We start from the raw sequence: 25,348 nt of genomic DNA on the forward strand, positions 1-25,348 counted from the left end.
GAACATTTTTCCCCTTAAGAGAAACAACAGAATCTGTCATTCATGACAGAACCTAACAGCCCTCTCCTGAGTACAATATCACCCATCTACATTGGAATGCCTGTAGTACTGTGCTGCAGATGAGCAACCTTATGAAGCATCAGGACTAAAAGCAGTGTAAAATAATGTGTTTTCTCTGCCTTTATCAAAAAGTGAGACATGGCATATGTAAAAAAAAAAATCTCTTGAATATTGTACAAATGATAACACCTGCTCTCTGATCACTTGAGGAAAGTAACACTGTGCACAAGGAATCTACAGCAACTGATGCACATTGTACCAAACAGCCCTGAGAAGCAGCTGCTGTATAGGCACAATAGTTCCAGGTGGCACTGGTTATATTTCAAAAACACTACTGAGAAACCTTTTCTTCAAATTGCAAATGTTTCCTCATGGTACTTTACTCTGCCAGTCTCCTTCTGTTTTAACGCAGAGCTGAAAACTCACAGTAATCCTTCCAGGAATACTGTGAAACAAAAAAACAAACCCTCTCCATCCTGTCCACTGCTCACTGAGGCCATAACCGTGAGTGAACCTACCACTCTCCACTGCCTCAACTTGCCCCTTTTAAAAGCACTGCTGTTTTATTTATACAAAGAAAAACGTAGCTCAGCGGAATAGCTGGAATCAGCTCCTCTGATGCCGTCCCATCTTTCTGCCACTGAGCCTGCCCCCCCCCCCCCCACCATCTCTTCCAGCTTTTCCATCTCTGTCTCCAGGGCCCTGGGTACTGCCACGGCTCACGATACATCAAGACAGCACAGTGTGACAACTGGGTTACCCAAATCAGAGGTCACTGATTGCAATCTTTAAGACCAACTAGAGGTGTCACTGCTGCAACACCTGACTGATTTTGAAATGGATATCTGGGCAGCAGAGCTGCACCTCCTCGCTGCTGCTCTGCCCCATGATACAAATGCAAAAGACTCTAGAGACAGAGGAGAGACTTCAGCTAATATTCCTGTGCTCAGAGCAAAGTTTCAGTTGAAGATCTTTGCATTTATACTTTGTATTGGACAGCGAAGAAGTACAAAAAATAAGGTTTAATTATCATTCATGACCTTGGAAAAGAGCAGCTATCGATCTATTAGATGTTCTTGATCGTATGATTATATCTTGTGATTGTTATCCTCACATTTTCATGTACAACCCATCCTCTCATGACAATCGCAGAATTTGTTCACTTTGCAATTAATTATCCACATGACCACACATTCAGATACATTAATCCTCAATCTTCATCCCTCACTGTTGCTTTCTGTTTTCTCTTGGTGTTGATATACTGCATGTGCACCTGACCTTGTGTGTCATCCTGTACCAAAAATAAATTCCACCACTGTCTGGTTTGTGTGGCACTGAAAGTCAAGTCAAGTTTTGGAAACTAGCCAACCCAATTTCAACAGGGAATGGGTCTCTAAATGATGGTTGGTCTAGTGTCAAAGTGGTTGTTAGACTGGATAAAAGGATTTGCAGTATTTGTGCTGAATTTTTTAAACAGTAATCATATAAAACAGATCTACACAACCCACTTTTTGAGAAACTAATGTAAAGGTTAGGGATGTTTTTAGTTACGGAAAATATCCATAAGAATCAGTGAAACAATAAGATTGATAAGATTGATTGAAGATGAGTATCACGATGATCATTCCACTTGCTTGTTCAGTGCTGTTTCTTTGGATACCTGACTTTGTCTCTATTCTAGGGCTCAGACACAGCGTTTTATTCTGGTCTTTGCAAATGTCAGTAAAGTTAAACAATGTTTTTATGCTGTTAAGGTTTGTTTTATATTTGTTTCAATCTCATCTCAAGATGTTTGTAGAAGGCTAATGACAAGCTCGGTTTCTTTGTGTGACTGAGCTGATAACACACTGAATATATGCACAATAAATAACTCTATTGCACATAGATCTGTTAAAACAGCACTGATGTGGCCTCTACTGTGTGAAGCCTGCTCTATACCAGTTGACAACTGTCTGTCTGTGACAGATTTGCTCCCTTCATTCACTCCCTGTCAGCACTGTTTCCACTCCCGGATGCTGGTGTAATTCTCCTCCATCCTATTCTTCATGAAGATGGCTACTCTTCCTCACATCCAAATTCTTGATGCATTACCACCCCGCCTTTCCTCGTTTACCTTGAATGGAATCATTATCATCCTGAAAACTTTGCTCAAACTTTACTCCATCTCTCCAACTCTCCCTTCTCACTGCTTCAGTTCGCTCTGACAGAAACCTCAGGTGGTGTTCAGCATTTCGAAATCTCCTCATTAAAGAATGTTGGCCTTTGTGCCATCTGCTACTAAAGTAGCCCCAGCTCACACAACTCCCAGTTTACTGGGCTTCTGTTCTAACTTTGTTTGATCCTGGCCGGAGCAGCATATTCTGATGGATCATATCCATTTTAATGACAGTGGATGTGGAACATATGACTCATCTTGACTCTGCATTGTATTATGTAAAGATGGAAAGCTTGAGCAAAGGATGCCACGGTGAGAGAGGCGAGTTCAACTTAATAAGATTCATTGTTTTTGTGTTTTTTAGACATTTTCAGAGGATGCCAGTTTAAACAAATGTTCCACCACATACCAAAAGAACTGAGGCAGAGAAAGAAGAGCAGACAGTGAGGACAGGGAGGCTTTGTTCCTCTCTCGAACTTGATCCCTGCAGAGTTGATTACACTGAGCTTTACTTTTTCAGTGGCAGCTCTTGTTGCTGGTATGTTTGAGGACAGTGACCCCGGGGCTGAACACACCTCACCAACTCACACATCAGATCAACACTGCTGCAGGCCGGTATTTAGTCTACTGCAGGCAGACAGGTGGATATTGTGTTTTCACAGTTGGACCCTAACTCAGCAGCAGTCAGAGTGGGCATGGAGACGTTTCTCAGATAGAGTTGAGACATAAATGATGTCACCAGTTGATTTAAAGACTTAATAATGTCACTCCCACTGGGAGAAGCAAGGGAGATGAGAAGAGTCTGACATTATAAATCAGTGTTCACACTGTAATACTGCAAAAAACATGCAGTCTTACCTTTGTAAATTATCTGGACAATTTAGAGTGGCGTTCAGCACTAGTAGGTTAGCTGCCAGTGGATTTTTGGGGGAGGAAGGGAAGGTGAACTGCTGTGAAAAGTCACCCATGCTTCACTGTGCTTTCCTTTTTTTTAATTTAAGGGACAAATTATAAATAAATATTTGTTTTGGCACAGCAGGTATGTGCAGTAGCAGTTACATGGTCTGCTGAAAATTTTGCCAAGCTTTGGTCTGAGAAAATGTTTACCTCTTAAAATTTGTTTACCTCAACCAATAAGTTTATTTTATTCCCCAGTGCAGCTCAGCCTCTGAGAAATGTTTGAACTGCATGAATAAACCCCAGTCTGCCACAAGTCTGTTTACATACAGGACTCTATGCAGCTTTATGTAGTGACCAGTATTATATTACAGACATAAACAGGCACACACACTCCAAATCCCAGCTCACAGTACAAAACTGATTCCTGTACTGACCAGCAGTAACACTCTGATTATCACAGGGCCTCTGGAGTCCATCTTTTCATAACACAACGGGGTCAGCATTAGGTTAAAGGACTCTATTATCATCTATCTAGCCACTCAGCTCGTAGCTGGGAACCATAAAGAGCTGAATTCCTATAGATCTGCTGCCCTAGATATGGCGAACTGTACAGCCCCTATTGATCGAGTCATAAAACATTCAGGCTCACAAACAGGGACGGAAACAAGACTGTTTTGTCCCAACATTCACCTGACGCTATCCAAGCACCCACACACATACCTTTATGACATCTACCAATGTTGCCTGCTAATGTTCCAGCACCACTGAACTGCAGCTCATCAAAATCTCACAGATTATACAACATTGTGTACAAGACATACTGAATATATTCCACTTCACACTGGCACATTTTTGATTGAACTCTGTTTCATTATTTGTTGCACCTTGACCATCACTAGAGAGGAGGGAGTGGTGAAGCATTTTATCTGCGTCCAGAACATGCATTTTTCTCATCGAAGGTTTGTCAGGGTTCAGAACGTTTCCTGATGTATGACATAAACTGCCGTATTGGCAGTGAGCTTAGTCATCATTGGTTTTGACAGACTCATTCAAACTCACAGAGCCAAGAGGAAAAAGTTTGAAAGAGATAATTTGGTGGAAGGAACAAAGAATCCTTGTTTTCTCAGTCCGTCTTCAACCTTTTCAACCACCTATTTAATTGCCTTCTACATTTGTTGCATTTTTAAATCCTGCTGTTCATGTGCATACTAATTTTAAGTAGACTGTTTCCCTCAGTCAGAAAACACTGCTACTACTGTGTGGAGAAAATCTTCTCCAGTTTCTTTTTTTTTTTCCTCTAAGAGACACACGCTCACTTTATATTGTCTAGCACCTGAAAATCTAACACATTTGTCACTTCTCTGGGTCAGATGGGTTGCTCTAAACATAGAATGGAGTCAGTTCTTTGATATTAGAAAACACCCACATCGCTGTAACCCAGTCAACCCCCAACCTCCCCACACTCTCTCCTTCGCTCCATCTCTGCATCTATGACTTACTCACAAGTACTTTGCTTCTAGCTGTGTTGGCAGCTCTTGTTCACTTATATTTCACCAAATTTCTCAAAGGCTTGATATCATGGATGGACAACGTAGGTGGTAACTGGAGAGAGGGTGGAAGTTGACAGGAATAAAAAGTTTTTTTCTGGATAATGCCTTGCACATGCCGGATAAGGGCTTTTAACCAATACTTTAAGAGAGGCTTCTTGTAGCAGAAATGCACAAATTGCTTTTAGAGACCATTCGCTAAAGTAAACAAACCTGCAACAGGGTTTCATTTGAGAAGGTTATATAAACTTGCATTCATAGTAGAAAGTTTTAGATGGTAGAAAAAAAATCAAAAACACTTTACAAGTACACCCCACAGTTGAATCTGGGCTTTTCGAAACTTTTCAATTGTGCTTCAAAACTGAAAGTACACATATTTAGCCGAGTTTGCTCATATGTTTAAAAATATGTATAAAAATAAATAAAATAAAAAAAAAAAAAAAAAAAAAATGTTTCTCTGTCTAATAAAGTTGACTAATTCTAGGTGTAGTTACTCTCATCTTTTGGCAAAATTCACGTTGTGAACATTAATGGAATTATTCAGCACTGTCAACCTTTTATTGAGAACTATGGGGGGTGAGAAACATCAAACATGTTTAATTGGCTAATTTGTCATATGATTGTTTGGGAACCGTGGCCCAGTCCTCTGCACACGCCTTTGATGGAATAATTGGCCATTTTAGGCACATAATGAACATGCAAATGAATACAGGTTGCTTTGAAGCTGAGCAAGCCATAAATATACCCATCGATCAAAGACACCAGCTTCCTTGTCTTGAGGTGTGCAAACCTGCAGGGGTTTCGGTGTTGTGTACACAGGACTGGCCTCTCTGAACATGGTATTAGGCAGTGCTAATTAGATCAGTGTATAAATAGCTGTGCTGCTCCTGTAGGTGCAGGGTAGAGGTGCGCTGTGAAGATTTCAGATTCTTTTCTAGCATTTTGGGCTACTGTAAATCACACATGTTTTAATATGAAAGCTAAAACTTGCCTGTTTTGAAATATTTATGATTTGCTTGTGGTTATCCTTTGACTACATTATTGGAAACACACACTATATATGTATATATATATATATATATATACATATATAGTGTGTGTTTCCAATTATTCAGTTCATATCTTATTAGTTATCATATCTTATTAGTAAAATTGGAATACATAAATTATATATATATATATATATATATATATATATATATATATATATATATATATATATATATATATATATATATATATATATATATATATATATATATATATAATTTATGTATTCCAATTTTACTAATAGGATATGATAACTAATAAGATATGAACTGAATAATTTACTTCAAGAAAAAGAACAAAACAAGCAGGTTTTTCTATTTTTATGCTCAGTTTCTTTCGAACAACCTATTCACCCACAAGCACATCCATTTTATACGGTTGGACCTCTAGGACTGTCCTTGGATGGATACTGCTAAAGCTTGGATGGTGACTTTTGTTTTTTTTTTTCTTGATTTGAAGTCATATGATGTTTTTTTCTTTAAATTCCTGTGAGAATGTGAGAAAAGCTTATAATAAAGCCCCATGATAAAGTTAAATTACTAAAGAGCAAATCACAAGGGTCCAAAAGAATGTCTTTTTTTTGCTATAGTGACTCACAGATGGCACTAATTGTTCTTATAAATAGTGTAAAGTAAGCTTCAGATGTCTAGACTGGAGCACAGAGGAAAACACACAGACAATAAATAAAGGAAGAAATGGCAACCATACATAGATGTCTACTTCAGGGAAAATCCTCAATGGCCAAAAAAAAAGCACTGTAAATAAATAATTGCAGTAACATGGTATGCATTCATCCCTCGCCAATTAAACAACCCCACAAAAAAACTTTATAGTTTCATAAAGTATTGTCATTTTGCTCATCTTTAACACAGCCACTGCCCGTTCATCAATATGTGTTGTTTTACTCTAAAGCCATTATCAGCTTTTTTCAACACACACATATATAGCTATACTGTACATCAAAGCACTTTCAGTTATTGTTATATAATGTTGACAAAGCAGATGAAGTAAGCAGCTTACAACAAAGTTGGCATGATTTAATCGCTGGTTATTAGAAACTCAAACAGTTGACAGAACAGCCCACCCAACACAAACAGCTCTAACAAAGAGGAAACTGCATGCACACAACAAAAAATGAAAAGTAGATTGTTGAGATTAAAACCAAACAAGACAAACGGCTGGCAGTAAAGCCAGTAGTTTACTGGATTCAAGGGCACACAAACAACTATGGATCACTCTAAATTATAGGACGACATCGCTCATGTCCAGTGTTCTCTTCATCACGGTGCTGTGCCATCATCGTCATGATGGCTGTACTGCAGATCATTGCTTGATGGTTGATGATGCCTTTACATAACCAAGAGGAGGAAGAGGATGGTGACAGATTGCTGGGGTGGAAAAGCTCAGTGCAGGACAAGGTCAATGAGTTTATTATTATATCAGTCAGATGAAGTCGACCTAGTAGACCTATAAGACACTTATGCAATGCTCTTGTTCATCAGATACACATTTTTATTTCTATTACGCAAATGTTTTGTCAAACTGAAGGCTGTTTTTGAGTGTTTTGTTTGCTGTTGACGAAGCGTTTTGACCATCTACAAGCAAAACTATTATATTTGGATTGTGGACAAAAAATAAATCCTTACAATTAATAGAATATCAGAGAAGCTGTCATACATTTTCAATTGAAACTAGGACTGATTGTTCACATTTTGATCATGACTCAATAAAGAATATGAGCCACTCGTGAAGCTGCCATTTTTTGTTGATACTGACAGTACCTGCTTGTAATGGAACCCGCTTATGGCTTGAACTGTCATGTAGACCAATGACCTAGCAGGCAATTTAGCTCAGTGAAGTTCTGTGTTTTGTCACTTTGACAGTCGTCAGGGTTGTGAATAAATAAATCCAATGTGCTGCTTTAAAATTAGACCATTGGAGCAGCTCATCATGGTCATACAGCATGAGGTATAGTTGCTCCTGGTCCTGGCCTTCAGTAAATATCAGCTGTCCTCACCGTCTCCTGTGACTTCTTACCTTCCTGTTCTCATTTTTCAATATCTATTGTATAGCAGATCCCTGTATATTTGTGCAACACATATAGTGTACTTTTTACTGCTTATGACTATGGTGAAAATAATATGTGAAACAAACAGTGAGGGTATTGTACAATTTCCCAGTGTGTTCAGAGGGGCAGGTTTGATTTATCCTGATGTACAATTTCATCCTCATCATATTTTCAGTTCTGCACCTAATTTCATGTGTATTAATATTTGCTGCACTCCTCCCGTCTCCAATGCATCCTTCCTGACTTCCTGCATGAGAAGAGCTATTCCTGCATACCGAGACACAAAGAGTGATGAGACCATTGCGCTCTGAAATTTCCCCTTACCAAATCAGTTTTCTACAAATGGGCCAGCGCTATAGTCCCTACAGCTATGTCATACATCCACACTGTTTTTCTGCTGCATCCGTCTTCATTCAGTTATAATAAGGGAGGCCAATGCTGCCATGTATTCAGTGATATGACTATCATTAGCAGATGACAGTGTCAGAGACAAAAGCTGGAAAAATCAATGATAAAAAAAAAGTGACATCTTTGTTTCATTGTAATGCCTCAGTGTGGATTTAGGACGGCAGTGTCCAAAGTTTTCCAATGAACAAATTTGGTGAAACATCGATTTGTCCACTACAAGGGGACGTATGAATCGGCAGTGTCATTGCTCCAGATGATAGACTTTTTCTAATGTCTTCTATTAAAATACGGCAGAGTGAGTCAGGGAGGCACAATTTATCCCTGTTCCAAGAAGTAATTTCATTGCATTCAGGCATTATGTCTTGAACCTGGCCTTGTATTTCTCTATTCTCTGCATAATGTCAGACATTAATGCTCTTAGTGACCATTTAAAATGGCACGATGATAAGTAGCATTGAGCTCGAACAGGCTGTGGATTGTTACGGCAGAGGATAAATTGCTCTTTTTGCAACTTTATCTTTTAGGAAATGGCTTGTTTGCCCTCATTTAGTGTTTCTATCCACTATGATAAGGTTTCTGTCACTAATAATTTTCCTTTACAGTATATTAAAATGTTTGAGAGCATGTTAGCTCTTCTCTTATGGTGTCAATACAAATGACTGATGCAGTCATACTACCTCTGTTGTGTGTGTGTGTGTGTGTCTCCTTAGTTTCTTAGTTACAAAAAAACCCAATCTGATCCTGCATCCACTGATCTGATACACAGCAGATGAACACATAATCTGGGTAGATTGAACTGGAACATTAATCTCCTCTGCTCTGAGTGCCGCAGAATTCAACCTCTAGTAGCTATAGCCTCGAGACTGAACATCCAATATTCAGAGTAACACAGTGGGAAAATCATTTAACTAATTTTTTTGTATTTTTCATTTGACATTTCTTCCAACATGATTTTGTGTGACAGTAGTCACCAAAACAACAAAGCTAGTAGCACCATAGTAACAGCATTGCCGTTTAAGGCAGATGGAAAATAGCAGCCAAGGCACATGTTTGCTGCCTACTACGACAATAAAGTGACTGTAAAGCAGGGCTAGCCAGTCTGTGGGACCTCGGCCAGTTTGGCCCACCTCTCCTCTGTTTTGGTCTGACATGCCCTTTGAAAAGCACATGCTCATCTCTCCTGTTCTGTTGTGTGTATGTACTCTATGTCGCTGGCTTAAAAAACAAATAATCAAGATTGAGGTAGTAGTGTACACATAAATAAAACAAGGAAATACATTTCTGAAAGAGTACAACATCCACAGAACTGTAAATAAAGTTTTATTTTTGGCCCTGAATAATAAGATTCTGTGGTAATGAAATAGAGCCACTGGATTATCAACAAGTTATTGTCTTGTCTTGAAAAATCCATAAGTCTTGGAGCACAGCCTTGCACATTTTGAAAGATGCCGGCTTTGAATTGAGAGTTGACTGGCATCGAGACCCTGAAGCGGACGCTGGTTTCAACGTCCTTGCAAACTTAATGACTCACAGGTCTAGATTTTAATGAGGAGCATGTTCTTTGGCACTGCTGTTGATGACAGTGCCAGGTCTTGTGCAGAGGTCACAGCATTAATGGCGCCACAGAGTCATTAAAAGAAAGCAAGAACACACAGGAGGATCTGAGGCCCTTAGCTGTACACAAGCTCATTTCACTAGAGTGACTCTCCGGTGGGAGCGGCGCAGGCTCGTTGTTAAGGTAGAGGGGTCTCTGGAGGCCAGAAGCTACGATGCTTCATGAGCATGTTTTTCTTGGCAGAGCCCAGGGGAGTTGTCCACAAAGAGTTTGTTCCACTGAGAGTGCCAGGGAAGCAGCTAACAACAAATGCACCGTGCTTCAACAAGCCCCACTTTTATAGACATAGCCTAATTACAGAGGTTTTTATTACTATGCAGCTCATGTGCTGAGTTTGGTGCAATGTATGAAATGTAACTGAGATGTAAAGCAGGAAATAAACACACAGCAAAGTTTGTTTGTGTTTTGCAGAGTACAATAGGTTCAAATATTGACCACAGGCATGCCGTGATGCACCATTACTCGACATTTGATATTTTGTGTACTGTACTTCTCTAGGAGGTCAGCAATGTCAGCTTTAAACATTAAAAATAAAGGTTATAAATGATTGTTGACTTTGAGCCAAGACCCATGGTAACATAAAATACCCATGGTAGCCGCTGTAGTATCAAAGCAGAAAACGCTGCACCTCTCCTATAGCTTTGTAGCACATGCTTTAAAAATGTGATACCTGTAGTATTATAAACGCTTACATTTCAACCCAGATGACATCCTACCACAACTAAATCACTATTTTTCTAATAGTGACATTCAAGTAAAACCAGTAAAAACAGAACTCTATGTGACTGACTTCCCTGCTTTCCACTTCTATATAAACACGCACAGAGTGGTTAGCCAGCTGGAGCAGCAAATATATCTGAACCACAGACATGGATTTCATGGTGGATTTGAGAAGCATCTCCCCATAAATGTAAAATATATGTATGGCAATTTTCCCCCTGTCAATAACAATGTAAAATCACTACTATGTTCTATACATAAACATTAACACACCTTCTCTGTCTGACAGATTGTACAGTCACAGTTTTCTGGGCCAGATAAGACGGTTTACTGAGAAGATGATCAACAAAATAGCTCAGAACAAAATACTAATCGTCAATTAATTGTATCCCTCGCAAACTTGAAACAGTAAAGCAGGTGAGACCATTAAAACTGTACAGATCAGTCAAGCAGCTAAACTGTTAATGTAATTATAAAGAGAAAAGGTGCTTTGAGTTCCGAGATATTATCATCATCATATTTTGGTGGTAATGCAATTATGTCCCCACCAACTCACACAGTAATTAAAAATGGCAGTTTATAGTTCTACCGTCTTCCATCAGGCACGTGCATATAGCATAGTTTTATTCTATTGACAACAGAAGTACAGTATCTACTGTGCACGTAGAACACATACAGGCTAATCCAATAGCTTTTGAAATGCAATATGAAACAGTGTATCAAAGTGAAAGTGAAGTGGCAGGTATACATAAAACTGTATGAGTGCTAATAAGTGACAACTCCTCATGACAGCTGAGGTCTGACTGCTACTTGAGGAGGCACCATCCACCACATCCCTCTGACCTGGTCAAAATGGACTACCCAGTTTGTTGTATAATTACAGCATTAGACAAAAGAGACAGAGATCAGACAACAATGAGAATGAGACTGTGTTGACTAGACTAGAGTAAGAGCATGTTTTACTTTGTTTGTATCCCTCGCTGTATCAAAACAAACATAAAAAAGTCCAAAGTCCAAAAAGTCCTTCCCCTTGAATGCCCAACATCCTGACATTTGCAGCAGTGTTCCACTTCATACAGGTATGATGTAATGCAATAACACCAGCTCATCTTAAATAAAGATGTGTAAAACTTTGATCCATCTTACAACCTGATGCAATACCAAAGTAAGTGTTGTAATGCAACAATACAGAATGCAATAAATACCAAAAAAAAATGGCACAGAAGATTTATTGAGAGCCAAGAACCTGAAGGTTTTCTAAACTTATGATCTACCACATAATTGGATGTGCTAAATGCACTGAAACCACTTGCTTGATGTGCTGCAACCTTAGCCCTAATTGTCCCCACTCGTGGCGATTGCTTTCTGCAGAGATTGCTCGCCTTCATGTGCACATTGCCCTCTGCAGATTGGACAGGCTTTTGTGCACCACTTAATTTTCAATCAGATCCGATTCTGGTTAAGTTGCCATGCAGTGCAAAGGGAAAATGGGGGTCATATGCTCTCGCCAGTGCTAATGAGAAGCTTCAGTCAACACATGGCTGTCATTTTTTATCCTGTCTTCCACAGCAGATAAGAGGTTAGGCTGACAAGGCCTGTCCATTCCCAACATAGACCCATCCAGCTGGGACCAGAACCAATAGTGATTCATCTCCTTTGCATATGGATGTCAGTTCAAAAAGAATCATTTCCAACAACAGCAAGTTTAAGCTTACCCTGGAGACTAATTGTCTGTCTATCAAATTATTATAAAGCAGAGTGTCTTCAGTGATAATAGATTCTCTGAGCTCGTCTGCGGATGACATGTGGTTTCATTAATATATCACCATGACATCTGAACATAGCAAATAACATGCTGAAAGCTTCTGTATGAAGACATGGCACCACAACATCGTTTTCCAATGGGTTTTTTGTAAACCATATGTTAAATGTCTGCTTTAAATTCTAATCTCACTACCACCCAGGAAAAATCTGAATATGTAAATCCACTATATAATTATACTAACAAAAGTGTGCCTAGACGTCTTGCTAACACACTGTTGTAACAGTGTTTGTACTGTGTTTGATGTTCTCTGTTTAATCAGCAGTGTGATAGAGGACTGGAGGGTTTTATATCTGATACATGGTTGTAAAAGAGGATGACCAGGACCATCCATATTTAAAACAAGGCTTGGTGCCACCGAGTGTAAGTGGCTGATAAATGCTGGAAATACACCATCGCTGTCTGGCTGATCACCATTTCTTTAGCTCTTGGGGAGTATGAACCATTGGTGGCGGTCAGCAGAGCATTGGCAGAGGCGGCACGCCATCGATCTGGCACGGACAGTTCATTTAAGGCAGTATGTTTGAATTTAACAGCCTACGGTTATAGAACACAACATGTTTAGTAAATTGGACAGAAAAAAGGCATCATGCTGCTCTTATGGCAAGCGATCTGGATTGTACCAACAACACACCACCATTCAAACAATTTGCATACAGGTGACATGTACAGCATCACACAGTTGTATCAGGGTTCGCGTTTTCGGTTCACTGTGGGTTACATTGTTAAGGTTTATTTCTACTTTTAACATAGATCAGCATAAAATATATATACTAATTATCCAACATTTACCATATTTAAGAATCAGTTCAGTGCCCTACCATTATATTAGAGAGGGTTGGCAACACTCGTCTCTGTGCCAGTGGGAAAAAATGCCTCCCTGCATATGTCCATAACCAAACAAAACACACGTTCTGATCCTAAACACATGCATCGAATGGTTCAATGCATAAGAAATAGCTCAAATAAATAAAAAAAAAACATTCTCTTTACAAGTCTCCACAGGCTAATAATATCATTTAGATAATCCCCAGTATGTTTGGTTAAGAAAAGAGCGTTACTCATGTTACAAGGTTAACGCTTTTCTTTTTCATCAAGCTCGCCAGCTTTTGAATCAATTGTCACTGTCATCGAGACTCACCACTGTCGTATGTACTTTGATTAAAAAAAAAGCTTACACCTGGCAAATGGCCTTACTTCCTACCAAAAGAAAGCTGTAAAGCAGTAGCTTAGAGTGAATGTGACCCAAAACATCACCTCTACAGAGGTAAGTATTTGAAGAAAATTCATTATTATGCTCAAATAATGAATATTTATCTCCATATTGCTACTTGAATTGCGCCCATTTACCTGGAGGACAAATAATCAAGTGACACATTTAACGTGCCATTGAGGGCATATTCTGTTTCACCCACTAATAAATCCCCTTTACATCTAGATTTGGTTGTAAGCTTGATTACGTTTGTTCAATTATTCATCTCCTCTGCCTGCCACATTGTCTTTTGTAGTTGCAACAAAGAACAAATTCCCTGCAGCTGTGTAACATTTTGGCAATCCCTAGGTTTTCCCACATAAAGCTTCAACAGTGTAAATATCACCTTCATAATTTATGGTTTATATTTTAAATATTTGAAAGAGCAGAGAAGAAAACAGAGCTGCAGTAGAGATTACTAATTGCTCTAACAGGCTCCTTTGTCTTCTTCCATGAGCTCTCGTCCAATTAGAAATTGATTACATATCAGTTAGAAAAGAAAACCGTCTGGACTGAGCACGGGCTGCGTTGAAAAAAAAAAAAAAGAGCTGCTATTTTTTTCCCTTCTTTTGGCTCCTGTTGATCTGATATTGATTGCCTGACATTGGTCAAATATCCTACTCTGCAATGCGAATAAATGCTTATTGAGTGTAGAGCAGGCAGGAGAGGGTCACCTGACAGGACAGGGCAGTGATTAGGACTGTTACCGACAAGGGTGTTATTGATCTGCGTGTCTTTTTCTCTGATCAGGATGTAATCAAAGCTTGGATTGTTAATATATTCTAAGTCATGAGGCTGCAGTCTTAAAATATTTGGATTGTTGGTGTTTGTGTTGCGATGGGAATTGTTGTAAAAGCATGTTTTCCTACCTGCAGTGAGGCTTTGTTCGAACATTTCAGTGGTGGAAGAGCACACGCTTGGTGTGGAGGATGTGCTGTTTGTTGTTTGTAGAGTCTGAGGATGTGGCCCCCTTAAAACTCCCTGTAAGGAGGACCTCTGAGAGTTTCATGTGCAACACTATATAGATCTAAGACCCCACTTCCAGTCTATCTATGAAGATATTTTAGTGTTTATCTCAGTATTTATTAAACTACTGTCAATGATGAATATCATACATGTGGAGTCTATATATGTATTTTGCTTTGTTTTTCCCCTGTGCCCTGATTGGGTGATGGGAGACGAGCTGTGTTTTCAGGGACTAAGAATAATTGGTGTGTTTATACAATCAATGGTAGAGAGCAGTCAACCTTCTCGAGGGAAATATGAACACTACAGCACTACCACCTGCTCCTGCCTCTGAAACAAGCTGTGCATTTCAGAAAGAGCTTTATGACTATGACGTTTTCACAATGTATCTTTGTATTTATGTTCCATTGACTGTTCAGGCAACAGTCTACTGCGTTTGCCAGTAAGTCATGCTAATCGTGCACTGTATCTTCAGCGATGTTTGCAGGGTTAACCTCGTCACGTGAAAGATATTATAGCACTGGTGTGCTGTCTTTTGTGATTTAACGTATGTGCCTGTATTTTAACATTAAGTATCTAAGTGTGCAGTGAACATGCTTCACCACCAAAGATACCCGCTTAATTAACATCCTGTTTTTCTTGTATTATGCTGCCACTTGAATTCACCAGCATCATTGTTTCCTCTATGACAACATAAAATGCACACTACACACTACACTGCAAAAACATTATCACACATTATCATTGTAAAATGATTCCAATAAATTAGTAGAATAATCAAAGTTATTAAAAAAACCCACACAACTCCATGTATAATAATGATAGTAATGTTAATTTCTACGTCTACACTGCTTAAATTACGCCTCTTACAAATGCAGTCCCATGAAACTCATAGTGGCAGACATGGCACTAACTTTATCCACGGCTAAATGTACACAAGACCTCTTTTTGTACAAGTCTTTCACACGTTGTGCTGTTCATTGGATGAAAATAATTTTCTTACTGTCATCAAAGAAACACATGTGCACAAATATCATTCAGCAATCAGGTCAACCCACAACTGTCATTTATAGGAAGCCCAAATGAGCGCTTACCTTTGTAGAAGCACTCCTCACTGTGCATGATAGTAATCCTTTGTCCTCTGATACAGGAGGCCCGGTGGAGCTCACAGTGGTTCTGGTACAGCTTCCCATCAGAACCACAGACCGGTTTGTAGTGTGGTTTGCAGTGATCCAAACACTTACACTCCCCTTGCTCCGTCTCATGGTTGACCACACAATGGCGTCCCAAGCCACAGTACTTGTGTTCACATGGTCCTGGGTAGCCATTGTGTCCCATAAAACCTGTGTAATACACAAAAAGCTGTTAGACTTATGTGGATTTATGTGCATATTTGTCAGTACAGACGGAAGGCAGTAATTTACACTCCTGTTTCAAGCTCGATCTAATTTAGGCTGTTCAATCCCGGTTCTCAGGGAATCACCATCAATAGTAGAAAGTATTTTGTTCAGAAAATGTCAGACAAATGCATAAAGTCAATTTTACTATAAAGCATATAAAGAGTGCCACTTAATGCATAAACAACACACAGCAATTAGAGAGGACATGGAGAAATAATGGGTCTACTGAATGCTAAAGGTCAAGATTGTTTATTTACTTAACTTACCTTTACAACATCTACACATTGCTTCATTTACAGGGTTAAAACACAAGAAGAATTGATGCCCTATGCAGTACCACAGTCACTCACAAACTACTCCTAGCTGTGGGTGTGAATTCATGCGAATCATCAGTTAGCGACTAGAGCAGCGGTTTTGCAGAAACAAATGCACTCCTGCAAACAGTGACCCTTAAAAATACATCGTCATTGAGTATTCATTCAATTCAAGTGCGGAAGAGGCAGGGAAAATGAAATTAAACCAAATGTGAGGATGAATTCATTTCATTTGTAGGAACAAGATTTTCTTTTCTCTGAGGGTGGGATTCTGATGTGGTCTGCCTGTTCAGTTGTATGAATACTAACAAGTCTTGGAAGGCCACAGATCAGTCCACACAGTAACTCATGGACCATATCAAATACAGTATGTACAGCATAGAGGCTTTATAACAGCAGCCTGCTCACCTGCTGCATGGATACATTTTGTGTATAAAGGCAGTCTACAAGGAAAATAATGACTGCTCACTATACTTCTTTGCTGTATGTATAGCTATACTATCAAGACTAGAATAAAGACATACCTCAGCTCCTAAAACCTGTTTTAATACAGATCAGTGTAATGGCTGTGATAATATGTTCAAACATTTGCACATACAGACCTCCAACAGCGAGCAAAATCTGACTCCAGAGTGAGCAGACTCACAAAACAGTTATAAATTCTTCTTAATGACCACAATCAACTAGCCTGCTTTGTGCATACTGAGTGAGCGCTATTTGTTTAATCACTATCAAAGAATCATTCAGAGGAGACCATCATAGATACACTGCTCCGACAGTGAAAACATCACGCAAGTTCTTCCAATTAATCTGGCCAGTTACACCAGAAAATATTAGAGGTGCTCCTCATCAGGGTTTTTTTGGGCTGATCACCAATCACTGATTTATGAAAGTATCATGGCCGATCACCACCAATCACTGATTGAAGCCAGAATACACTCTTTGATATACTCTTTGATGAAGCTGCAGCCACACATCAGTAAAAATATTCATACCTTGCCAGAGAGTAGCATTAGTTTAAGTAAAATATGTGTGATCATTTTCATGTCTACAAGTTATGTGCTGTAGTTTTTTTCCTCACTTGTCCAACCTTTAATGAGAGGCAAACTGCAAAAAACTTGATTAATCACCATTCCCAACACGCAGACCCTGTTAGAGAGTGCCTTAACCTTAACTGTGATCATTCCTAATTATACAAATCCTTTTTTATCTAATTACCTTCCTCCATTCTCTAAGTCACCTTTTTTAATAACATATTAAACTAAAATAAGTGGTAAGTAGTGCATGTTGAAGCATCATGCAGCTGACTGATTTTAATCAGTTGTATCTTGTTACGCAATATAAGTAAGGCCACGTTCAATTAAGCCCAAACCTCCTGAATCAATATTATATCAATATTAATGAAAAGGTAGCTTCTTAAAGGTTATACTTCAAGTTAAGCAGCAGAATCTAATATTGCAAAAAATTGTCTTTCAAATACAAAAATCCAGTATTTCAGTATTATTAATAATATTGTAATATATTTGAATATATTATAATAATGAATTGATTTAGAAGCTGACACTTTCACCTCCATACCCTTTAATGGTTTACAGAAAACATGGATCTCATGGATGGGATGTGTTCACTTACACCTCTATCTTTGCCTTGTTCCCTTGTACTTACTCCACACTCCCTGTTCTGTTTTTGGACCAGCACAAAATAAGCAAGGTAGCAGAAGAAGAGGAATGATATAAAGTCACTCGTGGCTTCAGGCTCAAATGTTGGCCACAATAGGTATTTTTTGTTCAAACTACCTCATCTGGTCGGCTTCTCCGATCAGCCTTTTGAAGACGAGCAGTGAATCAATTTAATGACTATTGGCTAACTATGATTGGAACCTGGTTGTTCAGAACACCCTTAAAAAATACATTGATGGTCATTTTAACCTGGCGTTAGAGTCAGTATTGACTCTCTTCTTGAGCCAGCCCCCAGAGGTCGCAGGAGGAACTGCAGATTTTTACACTTCCACTTTATTTCCAGGCTTTATTTCTCAGCCCTGGAAGCTGCCTCATACATACTGCTTTGCATTTTCTTAAAAATCACATTACCTATTGAAAACGACTTACACATGATCACACAGTAAGTCACATAATGCACATTTGTCGTCATTGCACTGCAGGTACGCTAGAGTGAGCAACAGAACTGTAAGCTGTAGAAAAAAAAAAACCTTTAATCTGCTGCAGACAAACTGGCAGGCAAACACTTTACTCACACTGCACACAATCTCTTTCACTACTGGCCAATAAATATTGACTAGAGTGGTGCCTGACTGCATTAATTACAATCTATGATGCATTTAGCTTTGAGCAGGGCAGTCTCCTGATCTGTTATTTCACACCAAAAGCAAGATTTACCCCCAGTAAACAGCGGTTTACAGTGAGGTATTAAAGGGATGGCTTTTTAAAACAATTTTTTTTTTTAAATTGTGTAGATAGTATCAGTGTATGTTTCTCCATGACTTCCTTCACATCCCTTTCATCTCCCCACATGCAGCCCTGCATCATCCTCTAGCCGTCACAGAGGCTTTAGACGAGATACAAGTGTGTACACTGTGACCTGATTGGAGCCAGTCAATTTGCTAGTTTATTAATTCCCCGTGGTGCAGTAGCATAATGATTATTTAGTGAATTTGTGTCGCACAGCCAGGCATCCTCTGCCACCAGCAGGGTCAGTGAAGGGCGCAGTCATTTGTTATCAGTATGCACATCCAACTGTCTGGTCATCAACTGACATCAGAGACAAATGAGGAATTGCACACAGCCATTCATTTATTGATGACATATTATTTCTCAAAGCGTGCACAAAAATCCATGATGGCCAGTTTTCAGTGAGGCCCTCTGGGTGACTGTCAGTCTGTCCTTACTCAGGAAATGATAGTTAGGAAGTGGTGGCTAAGCTTAGTGCTGATGAGAAAACTTTATAAAATGTGTCTAACCAAACAGATCAAAGAGTTTTAGATCAGGGTCAACTTTAAAGTGGGTCGTGGCCATTTTTCTCCAATAAAACATCAGTTTTCACAATTTGTTGAGTTCAAAATAAAGAGTTTCTGTATCCAGCCTGCCACAGAGCACTTCACCGACACAGGTAAATAAGAAACAAGTGAACCTTCCGAGGTTTCTTTAATCATTCAGCTTTCTTGTGGATGGACTCTGATATTTTAATGATTGTGTGTTTCCTCACTTTAATTAATGTTGGATTTGAAGAGTGCAAGGATGAGGCAACAACCACAATACCACAGTTATAAGCTTTCACCTTCCTCTCCGGGGTGTCACTCTTTCACACATAACTGCGGCAAAGATGACATCCTCAGCAGTTTAAATTCAAAAAATGACTTGCTAACATCAAAAATATAAAACATCCACACTTAGATTACAACAGTCAACTCTTCATAGAGCACACAGCATGGGATATTTTACACTTGTTGCTATAGTTCTGTATTCTGTAGTGGACAATGGCTTCATACATAAAAGACAATTAGTTGGAATCATCTCATTAAAATCAAATGTTAATGTGCCCTGTGCAGGTAAAACGTTAACCTTTAGTCAGAGTGTGTAGGCAACACCAAGGTCCTGACAGATGTGACTCCAGTGTACATCATGTGAAGGGCATCATCCCTCCATGCATGCATAATGAGGTGAACACTGGCTAACGGGATAACAAACGTACTTGGACATGGCCAACATAATCAGATTGTCTCTGCAGATGGATCAAAGCCTCAGTATCACAGCAAAAGACGAGCTTTAGAGAAAGCGAAATGGAAACTGCCGTCCACCAATGTGTAACAACCCGCTCAAAGCCATTTGAGCTGCCTTGTGACATCTCTGATGTGCATGCTGAATTTAAATGCTCATGTCTTTTGAAGCATATTTACTCTTGACATGCACCTCCATACAGTGCATTCTATTTCTGACATGGCCTTTTCTCCTCTTCTTAAAGTGTGTTGATCTGCTACCTATCTGATGTTCTCCATTACAACAGCTTGGAGTCCTGAGGGAGAGAGTGTGGTAAACAGGCAGCCTCTAAGCTCACACAGTGTACTGAATGACACTAGCCCATAAGGCTATGACTACAACAAGAGGATGCAAATCAGAGTAAACGGCCAATAAAATGACATTCAAATTTCATCTGGCACATAAACATTGTCACATTCTCACACACCAGCTGACTTGGTATCAAGTTGAGCAGGTACAGATAGTATGTGCGGAGAGCTGGAGGACACAAGCATCTACAGTTGCAGCAGCAATTAAGGGTATTTTTAGCCAACCTGTTGTCGTGCAAAGAAAAGGTTTCATCAATTCATGGTTAAAGGTCCGACGTCATTTACCCAGGGCTTTCTCTGATGACTGGAGTAAACCATGACCATTAGCAGCATCTCATGAACACGGAATGAAATGAAGCTCTGAATGTCACCAATTTGCGGACAATAAGGTATTTGTGACATGTCTATTAGGAATAAATTCTAATGGACCTAAGTATGATTCCTTTGCAGCCACACAGTATTGTGGGTGTGCACAGTGAGATTTCATTTTAAATCGTCTACAATAAGGAACAAGTAAATTAAGCAGTAGTGAATTTAGTCTTAAGATACCTCGGCAACCTAAGACTAATGGAAAGAATATTCAATGTTACAACACCAGACAAAGTCATGTTTGTGAGATCACTTAAGACCTGTCAAAGGTGGCTCATGGGGGAAATATGGAAATGAGAGCGACTGCAGTGCATTTTTGGATAAAGTGCTCCAGAGGACAGCGAACAGTCATCCTGAATGTCTGAAGAACAAGAAGGCAACAAAAAAAAACAACCTTTGCTATTTTCTGAGCTGTTGTTGGCACTGCTGTGCTATTTTCCTCCATTGCTTACAAGTCTGCACATGTCAAGTGCAGATTGACAATGCTCCACACACACCTATTGGCAAAAATCTGACTGTTCTTGTTCATGGCCTCAAATCAGATATCGGCTTTAGGACCACATCCTGTAGTAACTCAAGTTAGATGGAAAAATCAGGATTGACAGTTGGATGTTCGAACTAAGTAAGTTTGTACAGCTCAAGTTTGCAGCTCACTGGTAGGAGTCCTTGGCAACAATCCACAGTTAAAAACTGTGTATGTGTTTTGATAGGCAGTCTGTTATAGCTTTGTTATCTTCAAAATTATGTACGTCATGGCAGAGATGTGTGCCCTAAAGGTGTAAACCTGCTGACAGACCTGTATCCTTTAGCAGAGTGATGGAGGTGGTGTGTTATCACCTTCTGAAATGCACTTCCTTCCTCCATCGTATGCTAATTGATGCCGTGTGACAACACTTTTACTCCTGGTGGCATAAACAACTCCTGAACATTTTATGAGAATCTATTTGAGGCATGAGAGCTGTTTTTTTTCAACCCTTTGGGGCAGAGTAACACACTATGTTTAAAACATTAACGGCTTCTCTTCCTCATCAACGAGTGCATTGGATAGTCCCTCCAATAAAATGCAAAGAAATAAATCATGCAATGTCATTCGTGGTCACTCATAACTCATCATGTGACAACAAGTCAACATTTTAAATCAGATTTACATTTACATTTACATGCCACTGTCTGGTCTTTTGCCATTTTTGTTTTCTTTAATGAATTCACTCTAGTCCAATTCTACACGAGCAGAGGACAAATCCATGGACTCATTTTTCCATTTTAATAAAACCTGCAGCTCTGCAGCTGTGCCAGCCTCTGCGTCTCCTTCCTCTGACTACATTCATGGTCAAGAGGAAGCCCATGCATTCACATTTTAGCCATTTAACTTCTATACAAACTGACTTAACACTGACATTCAATTTTTCTCTTTAACAGTAAAAACAGCTACAGCGAAAAGTACAAGGGTCAAACTCATTACATGCTCACTGATATACTCTCTGTGTGCCTCGAATTATCATGTACAATGGAAACAATTAAAAATACAGCAGGGGAAAAAAATGTATGTTTAAGTATGGACAGGAACATTCTCAGTACTGATATAAATGATATCAGATATTCGCACGTTTACTACAGAACATCCATCCCGTAGCTACAAACACACACTGTATGACAGCACATGACAACTGCACTCATGTTTGTGAAATCTAACATAACACCACAGGTTCAATGTATTCATAAAATACTGTCACATTCATCATAAATGGCTTTACAGAGCACAAAGCACAGAGTATAAATACAAACCACACTGATATGATTAAACTCTACATGAAATATTCAAGCTTGTCAGTGGTTCAGAAAGACACTGTTGTCCTTTCCACAGTAGCCTCCATTTCCACGTGGAAAATGACGCTCCTTAACGTAGTAAAACATCTCTTTTACAACAACATCAAATATTTGTTCAAGTCAAACACGAGCAGAAAATACGGTCAGTTATTCATATAGATTTTAACTCTTAACTGTGGTGTCTGATGCTTATGTACAGTATTGTTCTAATTTAACCAACTTTATTTGTGGCAACATACATTGATTAGTCCATTGTGCACATATTAAAAATATATTATGTTGGTTTATTCCCCCTTCAGAGCCACTACAAACATTTATCGAGGAACCTGCTGTGTTGGAGGAGAGATAACATCCGGTGTGGGGTCATTACCAAATTATTTCACAGGGAGAAAAATCAGCTGCATTGAAAAATATCAACACATCCCTGCATAAACGACAGATTAAGTCTGTTCAATGAACATCTTAAAGTGCACTGAATATTATTCGCAGAAGCTAGTTAGCAGATGGGATAAAGCACAAGCCCACTTCATATTACTTCATTACTGTATTTTGATTTTCACTCACTATTTAGGTGAGGTTTGGAAAAAGATGATGGTGTGGGAGGCAATTCATTTGCTACCTTGCGAGTTATTGTGCTGTTGATTTAATTAACACTTTTAAAAGGTAAAGCATTCTGAATGCATACAAATATAAAATCTCATAAAAAATGAGATGATTCATTTTTACTTACATATCACTACATAGTTAAAAACCAGTTTTTGATTTTTCACAGCATTATCTCATTTCTTTTAAGCTTTAAAAGAAAAAATGCAGCTAGGACACCAGCACTATACATTTAGACTGCATATCCATCACCTTAATGTGCTGCTGCTTTATATTGAGTCACTTTATTTGTTACCTTCTCCTTTCAGCTTCTGCAATAGACTGTTATAACGACAGTTAACTCAACATTTGTGCCTCACTAGATGCAACTTTTACATTCATTTTTTGTAAATGCATACAATGATATTATTTAACATACTCTGTGATGTATGTGATGTAAATGCAGGCATGTAAAATACTCCATTGTCTGGAAACACAAATTCTAATGCAGCAGTAAGAGTGTGCTGTTGTACAGCAGTTTGTGTGGAAGACCATTGAAGTGAGGACATTTTTAGACCCTTTTAAAGGGTTGTTTGATGGTTTAGACTTGATTTTAAGGTAAAGGTTAGAATTAGGTTTAGGTCACAGTTAGGGTGCAGTTTATGGTTAGGCAATTAGTTGTGATGCTTAAGGTTCAGGTAAGGAACTAGAGAATGCATTATGTCATATGTCCTCACAAAGATAGCTGTACACGGTTGTCTGTGTGTGTGTGTGTTTTCTTGCTGCTTCCTGACTGAATGCATGCGTGAGAGTAGATGAGAGCACCTGGCAGCCACTTGGCAACTTTCCGTCCCATTTCATTCCCTCGCCTTTCATTCCCTGAACGTGGGCCTGGCTCCTCTTACATTCTGTCCACATCAGGATGCAGCACTGAGAGCATTTCCACCAACAACCCCATTTATCAGAAATTGCCGACTAATTGTAAGCACCCCACGCTATTTCACATTACTACTTCACATGGCTGACTGCTTGGCAAACAGCGGTAAAACTAGTTTATTTTCTCTTAAGATCTGATCATTTTGGACTGCTGGCTTCAAGATTATTCAGTTAGTGTTCCCCTTGTTTCTTTTGTTGAAATATTCAGATGACCAATAATGATACTGTTGAAGACTGTATTCAGTTTTGTGAGCATGTTTCTAAGTGTGTTTGTTGGTTCATTGCCGAGGGTTAGGACAGATATAACACACTTTTGGCAAAGCCTTTCTCTCTTTCAATGCTATTGAAGACATTCATTGCAGAATGAAGCAAAAACGCTGTTTAAATACAATTTAAATTAAACGTTAATCTGGCCATTCAAAGTAATAGTTATCTCAATGCTAAACAGGCTCTCTCCAGCTTCAAGGTAACACTCAAATGATGTGAGCGGATCATCAAATTAAATACTTGGAAAAATACAGAAGAAAGGGACATAAACATTTCTTTTAATAATGACTTTATTGCACACGCCTGGGCTGCCCTTGCAGGACTTTCAGAGCAGCTCCTATAAATCCAGTCAGAATCAACCTGATATAATATTGCTCCTATGAATTCTGCCTTTCAGTACCTGTGGCATTTACAGTTCAGAATGAAAGATCAAAGCTGGTTTTTATGCATATTCTCACTCCATATACAGACACTAAGTACACCTTTCTCAGCATTATTTTAACCAGCTGTACAGCAGCAATCACAGGACTCTGTCAGAATGAGGGTTTGATTATTTTATTATTCAGGTTTTGTAGCTGATTGGGCTGATTTAGTGCCACTTACTCTCCAAAAGAGGATGTGAGAATGTGCTGCTGAGACACGGAGAGGATTTGTTTTCCTCAAAATCACATTTTTTTTTTTTATATGAACGTTTGGAAGGTGTGTGTGTGTGTGTGTCGTGTGACAAATGGGGCCAGTAATTTGTTTTGATGACTACGAAGTACCAGAATCCGTCTTCTGCTGGAGTCATTAGACTCAGGTCCTGCAGCTGCTCTCCTCATGGGAAGGGGCAGTGATAAAGCGTAACATACATACAGGAAATGACGTCCACTGGTCACAAGTCCTGGCGCATCTAAAATATGATTCATTGATGACACCTGCACATTTGCCTACAGTCTCATGCTGTTTATGTGTGATGCTATAGAGTCCATCAAACTAACTTGTCTAATGAAATCTGATGCTGTACATT

The 25,348-nt window shown here is 39.1% G+C and overlaps 1 protein-coding gene across 2 annotated transcripts in view; it reads right to left on the bottom strand.

Moving 5' to 3' along the window:
* The window catches only part of fstl5 (follistatin-like 5), a 130,293-nt gene that overhangs the window by 69,374 nt on the left and 35,571 nt on the right, over positions 1 to 25,348 (bottom strand). For both annotated transcript variants that reach the window (XM_028416326.1, XM_028416325.1), the window contains exon 4: positions 15,658 to 15,906. In XM_028416326.1, coding sequence (XP_028272127.1) covers positions 15,658 to 15,906 — 249 coding nt within the window. The remainder of the gene's footprint in view (positions 1 to 15,657; positions 15,907 to 25,348) is intronic.

The sequence above is a fragment of the Parambassis ranga genome, chromosome 10 (assembly GCF_900634625.1).
Source record: "Parambassis ranga chromosome 10, fParRan2.1, whole genome shotgun sequence".
NCBI classification, from domain to species: Eukaryota; Metazoa; Chordata; class Actinopteri; family Ambassidae; genus Parambassis; species Parambassis ranga.